The following is a 20,365-nucleotide window of genomic DNA, read 5'->3' on the forward strand; positions in this document are numbered from 1 at the left end:
TGTGATGACTTCAGTCAGCCAAGCATGCAGAGGTGAAGCAACCAGTTCTCAGACACATCAAGGATGTGCCTCTCTGGGCTTCAGTTGAGTGTGAGGGAGGGGCTGTCAGGTCTCTTCTTCCAGATAATGACTGACACCCCAGGGCATCTTCTGCTGGGGTCGGCTGTTGCCACACCCAGCAAGCAGGGAGTTTCCTGGGTTGCTAGGTTGGCAAGGTTCTGGGACACAGGGAACCCTTTGATGGTTGTACCCCAGTTAGTGGGAAAAGCCTCTCTGCAAGGCAATGGGAGCTTTTGGAAGGAGCACTGGCCTTGGAACCATCAGACCTGGAATGATATTAAAGCTCTGTCACTTATCGCCTGGCTGACCTGGTTCAGCTCGTCTTGGGACTTTTGTGAATACCGAATGAGAGGCTATGCCTGCACATGCTCAGAAACTCATAAAACACCATGCAATGTGAGTACTAATCTGTGGTTTGATGCCTTTACATTGAGGCTCTGGGACACGTCCTTAGGCTGTGTGTCAGTGGGTGGAAAGAGGGTGCTTTATCAGCGTCTTGGGCTGGGATTTTTTTTCTTTCTCTCCACCCCCTCCAGATTCAAGCAGTCTCCCTCCCCCCATCCTCTGGCTCCTTATTTTGACATTTCTTTTCTCTGCCTGCCAAGAAGATTGTGTTCAGCTGCGCTGGTCTGAGGCTGTGCTATATCCTGTGCTTCATTAGGTTAATTTGATGGGTTGTCTCCTGGGAACTGACCAGAGACTGGTTCTAAAAACACACTAGCCTCCAAAACCCAGTTCCGTCCGTTCTCCTTTGGGGCAAGCTTTGCTGCTCAATCCCATATGCCTGCTTTTCCTTTCTTCCACCTGCAAGCTGGCCAGAGCCTCCTTTGGTTTCCCTTGTTTCCTTGTATTAGCGTAGTTGTTCAAGCATGCATCCCCTGATTGGTAGAAGGCTCTAGGGAAGACCATCCGTTCTTCAAGGCTGCCCCTGACCTTCTGGATTCTGGTCTCCAGTTCCACTGTTCAGCCTCAGCATTTTGAGCTCAGCCAGCCATTCAGGGGGTATTTATCGTTAAGTGGTCTCACCAAATTTGCTAAATTTGTGACCACAGACCTCTCAGAAGACCCTAGTATTGCCTTGCCTCCCACTAAATTTCCCTCGTTACTCTCCTTCTCTCTTAGAGGACTGTTTCACATCTGATCTCTGTAAATCTCCAACCCCAGCAATAAAGATGCATCTCTCCCTGTGCCTGTGCCCATGCTCTGCTTCACCTCCTGCTAGGCAGGTCAACCCTCTCCATGCGGGCACTGGCTCCCACCACCCTCTGCCCCGTTCTTGCTGCTCAAGAACTCTGCTGCTGCTTCTTTTTTATTTATCTATTTATTTATTTTGGCTGCGTTGGGTCTTTGTTGCTTTGCACGGGCTTTCTCTAGTTGCGGCGAGCGGGGGCTACTCTTCCCTGCGATGCGCAGGCTTCTCGTTGCGGTGGCTTCTCTTGTTGCAGAGCATGGGCTCTAGGCTCGTGGGCTTCGGTAGTTGCGGCACACGGGCTCAGTAGTTGTGGCTTGTGGGCTCTAGAGCTCAGGCTCAGCAGTTGTGGCACACGGGCTTAGCTGCTCCACAGCATGTGGGATCCTCCAGGACCAGGGCTCAAACCCGTGTCCCCTGCATTGGCAGGCGGATTCTTAACCACTGCGCCACTAGGGAAGTCCCAAGGACTCTGCTTCTTAATTATCCTCTTTTTCCTGCAGCTTTAACTTCTCCCTCTACTGAACCATCCCCACCAGTTTACAAACATTCTGTAATATCTCCCATTCTGTTTTATCTCATTCCCTTTATTTAGTAACACTTTTATTGAGATATAACTCACATACCATACAGTTCAGCCATTTCAAGTGTACAAGTGAGTTGGTTTTAGTCTAGTCACATGGTTATGCAATTAGACCACAAACCATTTTAGAACATTTCATCATCCCAGAAGGAAACGCCATACCCATTCTCAGTCGCTCCCCATCTCCTCCAACCCCCAGCCCTAGGCAGTCACTAATCTACTCTATGGATTTGCCTATTCTGGATATTTCATATAAATGGAATCACATCATATGTAGTCTTTTGTGTCAGGCTTCTTTCACTTAGCACCATGTTTTCAAGGTTCATCCATGAGGCATGTACCAGTGCTTCCTTTTTATGGCTGAGTAAGATTCCATTGCATGGATATTTGACATTTTGTTTATTCATCAGTTGATGGAGCTTTGAGTTCTTTCCACTTTGGAGCTGATACGAATAATGCTCCTATAATCATTTGTGTATGTGTTTTTGTGTGGATATATATTTTCATTTCTCTTGGGTATAGACCCAGGATTAGATTTGCTGAGTCATACGGTAACTCTTTGTTTAACCTTTTAACTGCCAGACTGTTTTCCAAAGTAGCTGCACCATTTCACATTCTCACCAGCAATGTATGAGAGTTACAATTTTTCCATATCTTCACTAATACTTGTTATTATCTGTCTTTTTGATTATAGCCATCCTAGTGAGTGGGATGTGGTGTCTGATTGTGGTTTTGATATGTATTTCCCTGATGACTAATGATGCTGAGCACCTTTTCACCTGCCTGTTGGCCACTTCTCATCCAGTCAGGTGTTCACCCCCTCCAAACCTCTGGATCAGCCATTGTGAAGGTTACTGCTGACAGCCTTCTCTTATCTATGCCAGGCCTTCTGTCGATAATTTCTTCTGGTCCTGTAGTTTTAAAAATGAACTGTGCTCTGATGACTCTCAGATGTATCCCTCCAGCTGTGACCTCATCCGTGAGCTTCAGACATCTGTGTCCTGCTGCCTATTGCCATTTCCACCTGGACATTTAAAGGGCATCTCAAATTTAACCTGTTGTAAACAAAACTTTTTTTTTTTTCTTACCCAAACCCATTTCTTTCCTGACTTTTCTGTATGAAAGAATGGCACCCCCCCCCCCACCAGGTTGCTTGGGCCACAAGGTCCTGTGCCCCTGGTTCAGTCTTCCTCTCCCACCCACTACCCTCCATCTCACCCATCAGTTAAACCCTTCAGAATGCATGCAGCTGCTTCTCACCACCTCCACTGCCTGGGATATTGAAGTAGCTTCTCTCTGGTCCCCTGCTAGTGTTACACAGCAGCCAGAGTAGTCCCTTAGCAAAAAATGTTTTAACCTAAAAAAAAAAAAATTAGATTTTATAATGAAATGCATCACACATTCAGAATAGTATATATCATATAAATTCCTTAAAGATTAAAAATTTTATATACTCTGTTTCTACTGTCTGGATTAAGGAGTAATACATTCCCCAGTACTTCTGAAGCTCCTATAGACCCTTCTTCTTGTCTCATCTACCGTCTTCCCGTCCAGGGGAATTTCCTGGATTTTACAGTGTTTCCCTGATTTTATCTGTTGTTTTATCGTCTATGTGTATAGAGGCCTTAAAACAATTTCTTGCTTGTTAGCTTTGCATACTTTTGAACTTTTCATGAACCCGTACTGTAAGTATTCATCCCTGACTTATTCTTTTTGCTCAACATAATAGTTTTTTGGTCATATTCATTCCTGTTTATGTCTGAAACTGGAGTTCATTCATTTTTACTGTATTCCATGAATGGACCACAATTTATCCATCCTATTCTGATGGACATTTGAGTTGTTTGCAGTTTTCAGCTATTACCCAGTGCTGCCTTGAGCATTCTCGTATGTCTCTTGGTACACGTGTTCACGTGTATCTGGTTGTAGAAATACTAGAGTTTACTACATACCCACCAGGATGCCTAAAATTAAAAAGATAGCAGATATCCAGGACATGGAACAAATGGCACTCTCCTGTGTTACTGGTGGAAACATAAAATGCTACAGCCACTTTGGACAACTATTTGATAATTTCTGGTAAAGTTAAACATACTGGTGTATGTACCCCATGACCCTATAATTCCACTCCCAGGTATTTACCCCAGAGAAATGAGAGTATGTGTCCACAAGATGACTTGTACAGAAAGGTCAGGGCAGTGTTACTCATAACGATCAAAAACTGAAAACAACTCAACTGTCCAAACATGGAAAAGAATAAGCTACTGATACACACAACATGGACGAATCTCCAAAACATCGTGCTGAGCAAAAGAAGCCAGCCAGGCAGGAGTGTTTATATGAAGTTCAAGAACAAGTAAACCTAATCTATGGTGACCAGACTCAGCAAAGTAGTATAGCAGTGAACAATGACCAGGAAGGAGCACAAGGGAACTTCCGGGGTTGGGGGGTGGTGGTGGAAATGCTCTGTATTTTATACTGGGTGCTTACACACATGCACACATGGATAAACATGCATCAAGCTCTACATTGAAAGACGTCTGCATCCTATTATATGTGAATTAAACCTCAATGAGAAAAATAGATTGTCCCAAGTAGGGGCACGATTTTGGGGGAAAATGAAACAGTCTGTTCAACTAGTTGTCAGGGTTCAACTTAAGCTTTAAATCTGCTTAATAGGACAAGCAGGCTGAGCTCACCAGCTTTATAATTCATTGATTCTAAATATTCAACCTTTGGGTGAGAAACCATTCCCACCCAAACTGGAGGAGGACTACATTTTCTGAGGATGTCTTCTCACATGGGGCATCACAAAATAAATTAGCTCAGGACAAATGGGGGAACTTTCTAATCTCTCATTGTGTCCCCAGTGTTCCATCTTTTTCTGTGAGAAAGATGTTTTTTAATTTTTCTTTAAAAAGAAATACTACTGGGATAAACTTATGTCCGTGTTTTTTAAGTAATGCCAAATTAGCCTCCCAAGCATTGTACCAATTTATTTTCCCACCAATGGTGAGTGAGTGTGCTTGATACTCTGCATCCTCTCTAAACTCTTAGTACTGTTAGTTTTAAAAAATTTGCTCCAAGGGTCCATTTTAAAATATAAATCAGGTCATGACACATCCCTCCCCAAAACCCCCCCATCAGATTAATAATAAATCCTAATCCCTTCAAAGGCCTCTGTGGCCGGGCCCCTCGTGCCTACCTCTCCGACACCCTCCCCAGTTTTGCTGGCCTTCTTGCCATGCTTTGGTTTTTTTTTTTTTTTTTTAATTAATTTATTTTTTGGCTGCGTTGGGTCTTCGTTGCTGCATGCGGGCTTTCTCTAGTTGCAGCGAGCGGGAGCTACTCTTCGTTGCGGTGCGCGGGCTTCTCACTGCAGTGGCTTCTCTTGTTGCGGAGCACGGGCTCTAAGTGCGCAGGCTTCAGTAGTTGTGGCTCGCGGGCTCTAGAGCACAGGCTCAGTAGTTGCGGCGCACGGGCTTTGTTGCTCCGCGGCATGTGGGCTCTTCCCGGACCAGGGCTCAAACCCGTGTCCCCTGCATTGGCAGGCAGATTCTTAAGCACTGCGCTACCAGGGAAGCCCCTCTTGCCATGTTTTTCACAGATCAGGCTGTTTCCTCCTTGTGTATTCTGTTCCCTCTCACAGCACCCTGTAACTTCCCTGTCATAGCACTTTATAATCCCCTGTGCCTTGCCTTTGTATTTGCCACTAGACCAGAAGCTCCATTAGGACAGGATGCATGTGTACTGTCCCACACTAGCCCCCCAAGCCCTGCGCCAGCCCATTAAGTATCTGTCGAATGAATAAATAAGCCAGCACCAGCCAAGTGGCCCTGGAAGACTGGCCTGCTTCCCTCTGTAGGCATCAGAGGTGGGAGCTGATGCCCAAGTGTGTGCCCTTCCCCCGACTTTTTTACATTGGGGTTTGCATGGGCTTAAAGTGAAAGATCAGAGCAGCTGTGAAAGGGAGAAATGAGAATTAGGCATTGGCAACTGGAGGGCACGGGGAGTACCCCAGAGCAAATGACATGCATAAAAGCTCTTAACCAGGTGACTTCTGGGATTCGGGGTGCATGTCTGGGACCTCTGACCGTTCTTGCTCCGTTCTGCCCTGTGCCCTCAGTTGCCCTCAGCACACGTTCCCAGAAACAGCCCAGCCCTGGGATTCCCAGAGCAAGGGCTTTTGCCGGTGACCCTTGTTTGGGAAGACCCTCTCTGCTCTTCCCAAACACAGTGACGAAACTGGGGCTTTTCCTCCCCCTGACCAGGCAGCCGGTTACGTCAGATGCCCCCTTTGTTGAGTTAAGACTACAAGGAGTTACAGTCTTCCCCAACGTGAGAGATGTTTCCTGAAGGAAACTTCTGCCCAAGTCCGCCTTCGGGGGCCACAGTGGGCCACGCACCAGAAACCAGGTCTCCCCAGCCAGGCCCCTCGCTCCATCCCTTGCTCAGCCTGGAAAGTCACCACCTCCTGGGCCGCATGCCTCGTGGCTGGCTCTCCTCAGGTCACAAGATGCTGGGAGCAAGACCCTGCAAAACGGAGTTCTTTTCCTTAGATGTTGGGCATGGATATGAGCAAAGGGAGGCCTAGAAGAGACAGTGACCTGGCTTCTATTTACAGACAGCGCCTCCAAAGGCTGTGCATGGAGTCCGGCATGCCAAAGGGTGCAGTAGAACCTTTGGAAGGAGCACACTGGACCAGTGCCACTGGGTCTGTGGGTTAGAGCTGGGAGCCCCGGTGAGGCCTGTGGGCGAAGCTTCACTCTTGACCCTGGGAAGCCGGCTTCTGTGTCTCTTTGTCTCTTACCCTGGAGCCTCTGGGTAGTTGAAGGAACCCATGGGCTTCTTTCTACGCTCTGGCCAGTTGCAGGCTTTGGAACTGGATAGACCTGGACTCAAATCTCAGCTACACTCAGGAGGTTGTGACTAGGCAAGTTCCTTCACGTCTGTGAGCATTGTTTCTCCACCCAGAATAATGTTTCCTTATTGGAACGTGTTAGTTCTGTTCCCTGATGGCTTTGTGGTTTGGCTTGGCCCCAGAAATTTGAGCTGCCATGAATGGAGGGGGCGGCAGAGGTTCTTGAACATAGAGCCTGAGGTGCCTTCTGTGCAGCTGGTGGCACAGCCAGAGGACCTGGAGGAGCTGGCTGGAGCTGGAGCTTTCCGAGAGCAGCTGTGAGGCCCAGGGGCCGGGTCAGAACCAGGGCTGGCTGGACTTGGAGAGGAGCTGGTGGGGACAGGCAGGCCTCTAGGATTAAGTGCTCCCCATGGCATGGAGCCAGGGCCCGGAGGCTCCACTCTCAGCCTTGTCCCTGACTCTGACGCTGGCTCCCTAGCACGTGGCATGGATTCAGGCTCCTTTCCTTAGGGTGGATCCCCAAAGCACCCTGCTGCCTCTTCTCCCTGCTCTTGCCCAGGGCAGCACAGGGCCTCAGGCTGTCAGTAGCCCCTGGCATTTATTTGGTAACCTGCAGAGGAAGGCAGCTGTCCAGAGGGCTGAGTGGTGGTGGTGCTGAGGGTCCTGACACGGTCAGGTTCTCTCCCTGACACCAGAGCTGGAAGGATTGTTAATGAATCACCCAGCTAACCCAGGAATGCCTCATCTGTAGCCCACACTGCAGAGGGGAGAGGGCAAATCCCAGGGCTCAGGTCAACCGCCCCCACTCACTTTGTGGGGGCTTCTCTACCTCTTCTCAGGGGTAGAGAAGGCCCGGGCAGGGGGTCATATCTGCAGTCCCCTACAATCTTTTCTCTGGGCCATTTTCTCTTAAGTTTCCTGAAATTAACGTCATATTAGCTGGAATAGGAACTTCCTAAACCTGGCTTTTCCAGTGACTTGCCCTGTGGCTCTAGGGAAATCACTTTCCGTCCTTGTTTACCTTCTGGCTAATGAGTGAGGGTGGCGGGCTAATCTGGTCTTTAGAGGCCCGAGTTAAGGAGAGCAGAGTGATGCTATCTGCAGTTAGAGGGAAGAGCCCTTTCTCTTGTCCACCCTTCAGTTAAGTGGGCATCTCCTCTACTGCCAGCTCTGTCCCCTCTGGGACTTGGGGGCAGGGCTGGGGGAGAGCACGTGTGCATGTGCGATCTGTCTGCACATTATTTTTCCTTTCTGCAATTTCAGAGTCATGCTGCGGCAGCCTGGCGCCTGACGAGTGAGGGGAACCTGCCAGGGGATTACTGCTAGCTCAAGGCAGGACAGAGGCCTCAGGGGAGCGGAGATGGGCAGAGCAGCCTCCAAGCCTGGGCCAGCAGCACCAAGACGGAGGCCTGGGCCCTGGCCTGGAGCTTGGCACACACTCGCTCGGCTGACCCTGATGGCATTCGAAGCAACACCCTGCTGAGAAGCGGCTGTTCCCAGGCCCCAGAGGACCTCAGAACAGCAGCCGGAGTTTGACCACCCCTACACAACTGCAGTTGGGGCTGCGACCGTCGGGGGAAGGGGCTGGCGCCTCGGATGGGAAGTAGAAGGGCAGAACCTAACGCCAGGAGGATCTTGATCTCTGAAGAGTTTTCTGGAACCCACAGAGCTTCCTGGGTTTCTTCTCTCTGGATTGGGGCTTGGTTTCCTTTCCTCCCCTGGCAGAGGGGTTGGGCCCTGAGGGCCAACTGAGAGGGGGAAGACTCTTACATGAGATTCAGGCTGCTTGAAGCCCACGTGCTCTCTGCTGTGATTGGGGTTCAAGGGCTTCCCTGCTGCAGGGGACGAGGGGCCGCCTCGGCATCTGCTCATGAGCCACAAGGACCCCGAATGCTCCAGACTGGATCGTTTCAAGCCACCAAAGAGGGGGACCCCCAGAGCTGGCAGCCAGCAACCCCAAGGGACTAGAGGGCTGGGATGGACTGACCTCCCCCTTGCCAGGGCTCCGGGAGAAGCAGAGCCTCTGTGGCCCAGCTAGTGACGGAGAGACCCAATGAAGCCATAAGCAGGGCCAGGCGGCTCGGACAGGGGAGCCACTGCTGCCGACGTGCTTTCTCCTGACACTGAGGGAGGGCGTGGTGTGGGACTCCTGCCCGTCCCCTCCTTGGCACGTGCCCATATGCCCTTTGCGCGTGGTGCCAGAACAAGCAGGCTACACTGTGGCTGGCTCATCAGCGGGCTGGGAAAGGAGTGGCCACGGTGACACCCGCCTGACTGCCGGGCTGAGGCCCCGGATCTCCGGGGCGCCGAACCATGAAGTGCTCCCTGCGGGTGTGGTTCCTCTCCGTGGCCTTCCTGCTGGTGTTCATCATGTCACTGCTGTTCACCTACTCCCACCACAGCATGGCCACCCTGCCCTACCTGGACTCGGGCGCCCTGGACGGGACCCACCGGGTGAAGCTGGTGCCCGGCTACACTGGCCTTCAGCGCCTCAGCAAGGAGGGGCCCGCCGGCAAGAGCTGTGCCTGTCGCCGCTGCATGGGCGACGCTGGCGCCTCTGAGTGGTTTGATAGCCACTTCAACAGCAACATTTCCCCGGTCTGGACCCGAGAGAACATGGACCTGCCCCCAGAGGTCCAGAGGTGGTGGATGGTGAGAAAGCCGTGGCTTTTCCTGCCTCCTCTCCGGGGGTCTGTCCCCCCATTTGGGAGTCACCCTTAGAGCCCCTTCTTGGATTGGGGCTGTCTGTCTTCTGGCCCCCAGAGCCTTGACAAAGTGTGAGGTTCACTGGACCAGAGCCAGCTACTAGGATCACAGATTGTGAAGGGGAGAGCGAGCTTTGGCCTGGAAGGAAAGAGAACTAATATTTTCTAGTGCCTCTAGAGGCCAAACAGAGACCAGAAATGCCTTGCTGGGCCAGGGAGGTGAAATAGACAGGAGAAACAGGTTCCCCAGGGAGAAGATGGTGAGAAGTGAGCATGGCAACAGGAAGAAGGCCTGCCCATTATAAAGGAGGCAGCGGCTCAGCTCCAGTGATTGTTGCTATGCAGGCAGTATCCTAATTTGTAAATGTTTGCTCAAAATAATTTGAAACACCATGCCACTCACTTGGTTCCTTCCAATTGCTGGAAAAGCCTTTCTTCTGGGTTGGGATAGGAAAGCATCAGCAACTCCTCTGGGGGCTAAGGGAGGTGAAGGGGAGGGGATGGGGGGACAGGTGTGCCCAAGCCTCCCCGCTCTTCCGGATCCTGTCACCTTGCTGCTGCTTTAGCTCCCTTCACCTTGTACCTGTCATCTCTGGAGCGTCACTCCCTAGGCTTTGCCAGGGCCATCTGGTTGCCACACATGTCAGAGGTGGAGCAGTGTCAGTACTTGACCCAGGGGGGCCTGCAGGCTGCAGGCATTTCCTGCTGGGGGACTTGGGAGGCAGCTCGTGGTCCCTGGCTTCCCCAGCTGGCAAATGGGGAGGGTGATGACTCTCCCTTTTTCTCACAGTTAGGACAACTGTGAGGATGCGCTCTTGCGGTCAGGCTTATCAGAGCATCTCAGAGATCCTGCTTCCCAGCCCGGACTGTCAGAGTCCCTAAGGATGGGGCGTCTACAGAGCAGGAGTCACCAGGAGCCACACACGTCCTTCCCATGACAGCCTGGAGCCCTTGCAGGGTCCTGCCTGTTGCTCATAGTCACACCCTTCATTTTACGGGGAAGATCAAGGTTCAGAGAGTGCCCTGGGCTTGCCCTGGTCATAGGTCTCAGTGGTGGCCACGAAGGGCCAGCACAGGCCTCTGGGCAGGGATGGACCGAGAGGCAGGCCAGGCCCCCTGCTCACGGGTGGAGCTCAGGGCTGTTGAAGCCCCAGAAGCCACCTCTCTGCTGCTCCCCACAGTCACCCTCTTTTGCTATGAACTTAGAAATTCTTGTCTCAGGGCTAAGTTGCTTCTCCACACTGAGTTCATGTTCTTGTGCTCAGGGGCCCTTCCTGTGCTCAGAAAAGAGGCAGAGAAGCAGGCCCACCCATCCCCTCCGTGCATTCTGTCCCCTGAGCAGCTCCTGCTTAGCCGCAAACCCACAGCGTTACCGCTCGGACCACAGAGCATTTTAAAGCCCTTACAGATGGTGGCCCAGGGGCTGAATCCAGCTCACTCAATGTTTTTAAACTATTTGCATGAGTTACCATCATTTAGGAATCAGGATATTTCACATGACATCTGTTTTTTCAGCTTCCCTTGAAAAACCAGAAAATCTGGTCCTTCTGGGCTGACAATCCCACAAGGCAACAATTGGTTGAAGTCACCCCCTTTTTTTTTTTTTTAATTTATTTATTTATCTTGGGCTGTTTTGGGTCTTCATTGCTGTGCGCAGGCCTTTCCCTAGTGTGCGAGCGGGGGCCACTCTTCTTTGCGGTGCGTGGGCTTCAGTAGTTGTGGCACATGGGCTCAGGAGTTCTGTCGCACGGGCCCAGCCGCTCTGCAGCATGTGGGATCCTCCCAGACCAGGGCTCGAACCTGCGACCCCTGCCCTGGCAGGCGGACTCCCAACTACCGCGCCACCAGGGAAGCCCCAGTCACCTCTTTTTGATGGGAACTCCTGTTGGCTGTAGGCCCCACCTGCCTCTTCACTCCTGCATGTTACCTGCCTGGCATTATAGGCGTTTAAGTGCTGCCCTGGCCTCATTTCATGGTCTCTTGCATCACTGGTGGTGGGAGGTGCAGGGGACCGGTTTCATTCCAGCTGTTCTGGCTTTGAAAGAATATCTGTGCCTCTTTGCCTTTTCCCCAGGGCTCAGGGCTCTGGATATCCTGTGGATCTTGCCTGGAGTTTCAGGCTGAGTCCCAGGGGCGCCCCCTGCAGGCTACTTGGGAATAAGCCCCTGAAGCTCCCCGGGGCTTTCCACATTAACTGCACCTCAAAATGACCATGAGACTCAGAGCTGCCCCGAGAGGACAGCAGAGCAGGGGCCTCTGTGCTTCGCGGCACAGGCCTGCAGACCCCTGGAGAAAGTGTTGAATAGCGCCTTGACCCCCAAGCCCAACCAGTACCGCAGGGCTACTCCCGAAAGCAGGGCCCTCCCTGGTCTGGTCTCGGTAGGGAGACTGCGCTGTTGTTGAACAAGGGGAGGGTCCTTACTGCTCAGGGAGGATTTCCGCCCCCTGACAGCCTGGGTAGGAGGCCTGCGCCGCTTGGACACTGGAGGGTGAGGGCAGGGAGGGGGAGCAGGCGGGAGTCCCCTCCCGATCACACCCCTCCTTCTTTCTTCTCCCCTCCCCCCCCCCAGATGTTGCAGCCCCAGTTCAAGTCACACAACACCAACGAGGTGCTGGAGAAGCTGTTCCAGATAGTACCAGGCGAGAACCCCTACCGTTTCCGGGACCCTCGCCGGTGCCGGCGCTGTGCTGTGGTGGGGAACTCGGGCAACCTGCGGGGCTCTGGCTACGGGCCGGATGTGGACGGGCACAACTTCATCATGAGGTTAGTCCCAGGGAGCTCAAGGCTGGACCCAGGACCAGCCTCCAGGAGGGGGCCCTGGCCTCCTTGGCCTTGTCCGGCCGCGTAGGAGCGGCCAGCTGCCGGGGGTGCTGTGACAGAGGCTCAAGTCTCTCGCTTGTGTTTGTCGGGGTGGATGAGGAGGCAGAACTGTCATTCTGAACTTTGCTTGAGGCCCGCGCTCAGCTTCCAACTCTGAATGCCTCTGCAAAGAGCTGAAACTAGACTCCTGGCTGATATCATGTGAAAACTCCCCCCAGAGGCCCTTTCACCTGCCTGGTCCCCTTTAGCAGTTGGGCCAGGAGTGTGGGCCCCAAAGTAGTGTCTTGCTTAATAGCCACAGATGATGCCTCTGGCAGACTCGCAGAGGAGTGGCGTCCTGGGCAGAAAAAGGAGCTGTCGGTGCCTGCTTTGGGCTCCCATCCCTTACCTTTACCTCATAGCATTTCGATTGTGCAGGGGCTCATTCATTCTACAGATGTCTGTGCCCAGACTTGAGGAAAAGAGAAGGGCTGGGGGGCCACTCATTCCAGACGAAGACAGGAGCAGGGAACCCGAGTGTGAGCAGGGACTAGAGGTGGATTTGTGACCCGGACATGGGCTGCTCATTCTGCTCCTGAACTGCTGTGTTTTCTGACTTATCTCCCTAGACTTGGGGCAGGAAATGCCACAGTGGGGATCCTTCCATCCCACTCCTTGGTGGAGGAAGAGCCCTAAGAGTAAAGATACTGAAAATGCCCAGTTTTCACTAAGCATCTCTTAGGATGAGCACTGCAGAAAGACCAGGTTTCCCAGGAGGCAGAGTGAAGGGCTTTGTCTTTGAAACTGTTGCTGTCTCCATAGCAACACCAAGGCAGCAATATGTCTCTGAGGCTTTCAACATTCCTTGCAGAACCTTTCTCATGTTGAGAATGGTTGGCGGGGGGGGAGAGGGGGATGCTAGGCCAAATCCAGGCATCCACAGCCACCAGCTGAGAAACACCATCCCCATTAAGGCTTCCTCTCCAACTGCTCTGTTCCTGCTCTTCCTCACAGACCCCAGGGCTGTCATGGCAGAGGCAGATCCAGACTGTGGCTTTGGTGACAATAGGACCAATGCTGTGTGTGGAGCTGTAGCAGTCCCAGCAAACTGTTATTAATGAATGGGAAAAATACTTCTCATCCCCTCTAGGAGACAGTATCTCTGAACCCTAAATACCAAGACATCAGAGGGGTACCCAGACGGGAGGCAGACTGGCAGTTCTAAAGAAATGGATTTGGGAGAAGAGAGGCAGGATCTTAATCCCTGTTTGGGGGCCAGAGCACCGTTGGAGCTGCAGGAAAGATTCTAGGCTTCTGCTTGAAGCAGACTGGAACTGAAGTGGCTAAGAACAAGGACTCACTCTCTAGTTCCAAATCAGGCCACTCCTGGTTTCCCAGCCCAAAGTACCCTCCAGTCTCTCAAGGGAAGGGAACCAGAGAGGCATGAGGTACAGCACAGCGACCAGTGTGGGGGGACGGGGCAGGGGCAGGCATCCTGGACACAGTGTCACCACATCATGCCATCAATGGGAGACGGGCAGGAGGGAGGCAGTAGGGGAACCCCTGTGACGCAGGGCCCAGCTAGGGGGTGCTGGCCCCTCTATGGACAGGGAACGTTCGAACGGGCGTAAAAAGCTGGGAGAGCACGTGGAGGAGACTTTGCTCCCTCTCTCCCAGATCCCTGTGTCCCCAGTGGAGGCCCAGGTTACAGTCACCCTCCTAGGTGTATGATTCTGAATTGTGATCCACACAAGATAGGAATGTTCTCATAATACGTCACAAGAGAAAAGGCGAACAGGTTTGTGTTTAAAGCTGGATCACTTGTTTTTAAGATGCTCACCAAAAAAAGGGAGTTTTGATCCTGTGTTTTGCACCACTTGAGTTAGAAGCCTTCTTGGTGTGTCACAGCCTGGGGGATGGGCAGGGGGGAGATTGCTCTGGGGTTCCAGGTTCTTCTAAGACAGCAGAGGAGAGACAGCCCCACACTGCACATCTGCCCGGGACAGCTGAGGGTGGGCTCTGTCAGAACGCGGGCATCCCTCTTGGCCTTGGAGTGGAAAAGGGAGACAAGAACTTAAAGTGCAGGGACAGGGTGGCTGGGACGGGCAGAATTGAGCCATCCGCCCAGGGGCCGAGGGGGTGCTTCAGCTTCTTGTCTTGCTTCCATGTCTTCTATGAAAGAGGACAGAACAGCCAGGTGAGCTGTAAGCTGTGAAAGGCTGTCTTGTCTTTTTAAAAAAAAAAAAAAAATTATAAAAGTAATATGTGCTTGTTTTTGGGGAAAAAACCCCCAGAAATGTACGCACTAAAAAGTGAATTATCCAGGACTTCCCTGGTGGCGCAGTGGTTAAGAATCTGCCTGCTCATGCAGGGGACACGGGTTTGAGCCCTGGTCCGGGAAGATCCCTCATGCCACGGAGCAACTAAGCCCATGCGCCACAACTACTGAGCCTGTGCTCTAGAGCCCACGAGCCACAACTACTGAGCCCACATGCCACAACTACTGAAGCCCACGCACCTAGAGCCCGTGCTCCAAAACGAGAAGCCACCGCAGTGAGAAGCCAGCGCACTGCAGCAAAGAGTAGCCCCCGCTCACCGCAACTAGAGAAAGCCTGCACGCATCAACAAAGACCCAACGCAGCTAAAAATAAAACATATATATATATATATATTTAAAGTTTTTAATTAATTATTTATTTATTTTTGGCTGTGTTGGGTCTTCGTTTCTGTGCGAGGGCTTCCTCTAGCTGCGGCAAGCGGGAGCCACTCTTCATCACGGTGCGCGGGCCTCTCACTATCGCGGCCCCTCTTGTTGCAGGGCGCAGAGCACAGGCTCCAGACATGCAGGCTCAGTAGTTGTGGCTCACGGGCCTAGTTGCTCCGCGGCATGTGGGATCTTCCCAGACCAGGGCCCGAACCCGTGTCCCCTGCATTGACAGGCAGATTCTCAACCACTGTGCCACCAAGGAAGCCCTAAAACATATATTTTTTTAAAAAGTGAATTATCCCATTCCCTAAGAGTAACCATTGTTAAAATTTTAATACTCTTCCAGATTTTTTTTCTATTCATATACAAAAGTTAGTTTTTATTCTTCCTCCCTTCCCTCCTTCCTTCATTCCTTCCTTTCTTCCTTCCTTTCTCTCTCTCTCTCTCTCTCCCTCTCCCTCTCCTTCTATCCTTTCTTTTTTTTGTTTTCTTTCACAAAAAATGGAATCACACTATCTAATTTTCAGTTTTCCTTTTCTGTGTTATAATTTCCTCTGACTGCACAGGTATTCAAAAGATATGTGTTAAAAGGAAAGAAGTGAGATTCCTCACGCCACTTGGTTTTTTTTCACTCAGTAGCTCTTGGACGTATTTCTTACCAGCACATGTAAATCTACTTTGTTCATTCTGATGACTACATGCTATTCTGTTACATGAATGTACCAAAATGTATTAACCAGTTCTCTATTGTTTGATTGGTTTTCCTTTTCACTATTGTAAATAATACTGCAGTGAATATCCTTTGCACACTTATGCAACCATTTTTATAGGATAAATTTTAAGAATGGAATTGCTGGGTAAGTGCACACCTATTTACGTGTTTGATGGCCAGCAACAAACTGTCCTCTAAAACTCTCGTACCAGTTTCCACGGTGGTGTCTTCTCACGCCACCCTCTTGTCCCTGCAGGATGAATCAGGCGCCAACCGTGGGCTTTGAGCAGGATGTCGGCAGCCGAACCACCCACCATTTCATGTACCCCGAGAGTGCCAAGAACCTGCCCGCCAACGTCAGCTTCGTGCTGGTGCCCTTCAAAGCCCTGGACCTACTGTGGATCGCCAGTGCCCTGTCCACGGGGCAGATCCGATTGTGAGTTCCTCTGCTGGCTGGAAGTGGGATATGGGTGACAGGCCCACCTTGGGAGGAGTTGTCCAGGCAATGGATCTTAGAATTCCTTTAATTGAATATTTTGGCCAAGAGGGGCAGGTGAGGAGAGAAGCAGTGGTAGGGAGGGCCCAAAACGGTGGTTAGCTGAGGCCACAGCTTGTTTTGGGTCACTCCCTGCATGGTGGCAGCCAGCATACTGGCGGTAGAAAGGTGGAGAAGGACACTTTTCCAGGTCTCCTTTCTAGGAGGTAGCTCCTACTGTGGGAGCTCTGCCTTCTGAGAACTTTCTTTGGAGGCAGTTGCCCAGTCACAGCTGGGAACCTCAGGAAATTCAATTCACCAAGTAGTTTTTTTTTAACAGCTTTATTGAGATATAATTCACATACCATACAATTCACACATTGAAAATGTACAGTTCAGGGACTTTTAGTATGTCTACAGAGTTGTGTAACCATCACCACAATTAATTTTAGAATACATGCATGTTCTAAAGATGAAGATAATCTAAAGATACTCCTGTACCCCTTAGCCATCCCCTCCACTCCCTCCACCCTCTCCTCCCCCGCAGCCCTAGGCAACCACTAATCTACTCTTTGTCTCACCATGGTTTGTGTGTGTGTGTGTGTGTGTGTGTAAAAATGTATGCGTGTAACAAAATATACCATTTTAACCACACAGTTCATTAGCATTAAGTACATTCACATGGCTGTGCAAACCTCACCACAGCCCATCTCCAGAACTTTTTCATCATCTCAAATGAAAACTCTGTACCCACTAAACAGTAACTCCCCATTCCCCCCCTCCCTCCAGCCCCTGATAACCTCTATTCTTTCTGTTTCTATGATTTGACTATTCTAGGTACTTCATACAAGTGGAATCATATAGTGTTTGTCCTTTTGAGTCTGGCTTATTTCAGTAGCATAATGTTTTCAGGGTTCATGCATGTTATAGCCTGTGTCAGGATTTCATCCCTTTTAAAGGCTGCATAGTATTCTAGTGTATGGATATACCAGATTTGTTTATCCATTCATCTGTCAATGGACAATTGGATTGTTGCCACCTTTTGCCTGTTGTCACCACATATTTTTTTTTTTTATTGATTTATTTTTGGCTGTGTTGGGTCTTCGTTTCTGTGTGAGGGCTTTCTCTAGTTGTGGCAAGCGGGGGCCACTCTTCATCGCGGTGCGCGGGCCTCTCACTATCGCGGCCTCTCTTGCTGCGGAGCACAGGCTCCAGACGCGCAGGCTCAGTAGTTGTGGCTCACGGACCTAGTTGCTCCGCGGCATGTGGGATCTTCCCAGACCAGGGCTCGAACCCGTGTGCACCTGCATTGGCAGGCAGATTCTCAACCACTGTGCCACCAGGGAAGCCCCACCATGTATTTTTTAAACACGGAAGTATAAGTTACAGTTTTCTGACTTTATCTTATGTTTGGGAGTCATAAGGGCTAAAATAAGTGCTGTAGAGTTTAAGTCCCATGGATACTCAGAAATGGGAGTGTAGGTTACAGGCACCATGGCTGACTAATAGGGAAGGAGGGATTTGTGCCAAATGGGAGGAGAGTAGCAAGAGGGCTATTGTGGACAGAGGTAAGAGCACAAACATGGTGGGTGTGAGATGATCACAGCAGAGTGTTGTGGGAAGAAAAGTTGGGGCTGGGTTATGGAAGGCCCCAGTGCTTGTCTAAAACATCCTTATTTCATCTTGAAGGACATAGAGAGCCACTGAAGGTTTCTGAGCAAGGAACTGCAGTGATGTGCTATGGGACAGCAGTCTGGAAGCAGGGGAGCCTGTCGTGAGGCTGTCATCACTCGGGCCTCAGTGGGAGAAAAGGCATCCCTGGCTCCACGGAGCCATCTCAGTGTTATTTTTCTTTCTGCTTTCAGCACCTATGCCCCAGTGAAGTCCTTCCTTCGAGTGGACAAAGAAAAGGTAAGTTTCCTCCTCCCCCTTCTTCATCCCCACCCCAGAGGAAACAGTGCAGACCTGACTTGTGCTGTGCCTGGTCTTGTGGTTCAGATACCCCCCAAAACCCTTCTAGAACCTTCAGAGTCCCCATCTGCTGGTATGCCTGACCCCACACAGAGGCTGCAGGAACCAGAGAACCCTGATGAACAGGTCCACTGGCAAGCATGGAGGAACTGGCAGAAGCTGTTCAGAGCCTGGCCTGAGCCTCCAGGCCCCAGAAGCCCTCATGTGCTCATTACATCTTCTCCTCCCAGGTCCAGATCTACAACCCAGCCTTCTTCAAGTACATCCACGACAGGTGGACAGAGCATCATGGGCGGTACCCTTCCACTGGGATGCTGGTACTCTTCTTTGCTCTGCATGTGTGTGATGAGGTGGGTAGTTGATAAAATAGCGGGACCCATAGACAAGAGGGAGTCAGCCCTTGTCGGGGCTTAGCAGTGCTTCAAGAGGAATGTGATTTTGCAGGAAGAAACAAAGTGGCTTTCATTCCCCCAATTTCTAGGTTGTAAGGTATAGATCTGCATTTCCCAAACTTAACTACTTTCATGATTTTACCAAATCTGAAATCACTTCATTGAAACGCTAAATTTATTTAAAAAGGAAATTGAATACTACTGTAATTGATACTACTTGCCATAAACAATAAGCATAAACGTAAATGGAATGGAAACGACGTAGTTAAGTTTCAGCGGGATGGTGTCTCCCACAGCTGTGGGCCCCAGGCCTACTCTGTGTTAAAAATGGAGGTTAGTCATTCAAGGAGCCCATCTCTCTAGCAGGGGGAGCTACTGTGCCATACACGGTAGTGCTTATGCCCAGCACACCCACTTTTGCCAGTAAACTCTTCAGTGTATGGTACTGGGTACTTGACCAGCTTGCAATAAAAGTACTCCATTAAAAAAAAAAAAAAAAGTTAGCAAGGGTTGGAGAGCTGTCACAGACTAGCCCCAAACTGAGGTGTTCTTGATGTAATCAGAGGGTGGTTGGAAGGAGAACCGGAAGGGAGCAGCAGTCTCCCTCTGGGACAGTGTCCTTAGCGTCAGGGCTGGGTGTCCCCGGTCTAACCGCGCGCTGTAAATTGATGAGCTGCCGGCCTCTGGCTGTGGTCGGCTCGTCGCGGCTCCCCTCTCCTCCCGCACCGCACCACGACCCGAGGCTCTCCCGCGCCCTCTGCTCCCTGGTCCCCGACTTGGGGTGACCCGCGCCGCCCTCCCCCGCAGGTGAACGTGTACGGGTTCGGGGCCGACAGCCGGGGCAACTGGCACCACTACTGGGAGAATAACCGGTACGCGGGCGAGTTCCGGAAGACGGGCGTGCATGACGCCGACTTCGAGGCCCACATCATCGACATGCTGGCCAAGGCCAGCAAGATCGAGGTCTACCGAGGGAACTGAGCCCGACCCAGCCGTGACTCTTCCGGCCCTACCGCGAGGCGCCGGCAAGCGCTCCAGCCGGGACTCAGGGTCAGCCCGGGGGTGGTGGCCTAAGTGCGGGCGCGGCGCCCTATTGGGCGTCAGCAGGCAATCGGGAGCGACGCCGCCGCAGTCTGGACCAATCATGCTGCAGTCTAGCGAGCGCCGGCTATCCTCCGCCAATCACGAGACTCTGGGCGCTGGCTGGGCCTGGCATTAATCAGCGCTGCCGCCGGCCGGAGCCTCTGTTTCTCCCAGCCAATCATGCGACTCAAGGTGAACTTCCGGCGCTGGGGCCCGTCTCCTCCAATCAATGGCCTTCGGAGGCGGGCCGGCGGCCGATCAATCCCCACTCCCGTATGCTTTTGGGTAGGAATTTATCGAGATTTCACGCTTTCAAAGGAGCAGAAGTTCCGGCCTCGAGAAGTACTTTCTTCAGGCTCGGCAGGAGGCGTCTCAGTCGCCGGCCGGCCTGACCCCGCAGGGGGCGCGGAGGAGGAAACGGTGGGGAAGGTGCGGGACAGTAGCGGCCCGGTCTCCCCTTCCCGGGGGTCCCTCATGGCCTCGGGGCGGGCGGAGGGGCGTTCGCGGAGGCTTGCGGGTGGTCAGGTGGTTTCCAAGGAGCCCGTTTTTCCCCAGGGGAAAAGTTAGAGCCCTCCCAAACCGCTCTGGACCTCCGAGAGAACTAGACCCCACATTTTCTTTATCGGTCAGGCGCAGATGGGTGAGTGCAAACCCACCAAAGAAATGCAGTGAGAATCCAGAGGGCACGTGGGTCCCCTCCTCCTGCCTCCTCCCCTCCCGCCTTTGGCCACCCTATGGAATGGCCTTTCTGACCATGGCATTTAGTGTCTCACCAGAAAACTAGAATTGTTTTCACGTCTTGCTGGGGGCGGAATTCGCCTAGGGCT

General features: G+C 51.7%; 1 protein-coding gene across 9 annotated transcripts in view; it reads left to right on the forward strand.

The window, feature by feature from the left end:
* Window positions 1–20,365, forward strand: part of ST3GAL2 (ST3 beta-galactoside alpha-2,3-sialyltransferase 2) — a 61,363-nt gene that overhangs the window by 24,165 nt on the left and 16,833 nt on the right. For 7 of the 9 annotated variants that reach the window (XM_082439179.1, XM_082439177.1, XM_082439176.1 and 4 more), the window contains exons 2-7: window positions 7,957–9,345; window positions 11,969–12,162; window positions 15,874–16,053; window positions 17,958–18,003; window positions 18,294–18,413; window positions 19,263–19,967. In XM_082439179.1, coding sequence (XP_082295305.1) covers window positions 9,007–9,345; window positions 11,969–12,162; window positions 15,874–16,053; window positions 17,958–18,003; window positions 18,294–18,413; window positions 19,263–19,436 — 1,053 coding nt within the window. In that variant the 5' untranslated portion in view covers window positions 7,957–9,006 and the 3' untranslated portion in view covers window positions 19,437–19,967. The remainder of the gene's footprint in view (window positions 1–7,956; window positions 9,346–11,968; window positions 12,163–15,873; window positions 16,054–17,957; window positions 18,004–18,293; window positions 18,414–19,262; window positions 19,968–20,365) is intronic. The other 2 variants (XM_082439182.1, XM_082439184.1) reach the window with 1 other exon arrangement.

Source organism: Balaenoptera physalus (assembly GCF_965194825.1).
Source record: "Balaenoptera physalus genome assembly, chromosome: 19".
In the NCBI taxonomy this organism is placed as follows: Eukaryota; Metazoa; Chordata; class Mammalia; order Artiodactyla; family Balaenopteridae; genus Balaenoptera; species Balaenoptera physalus.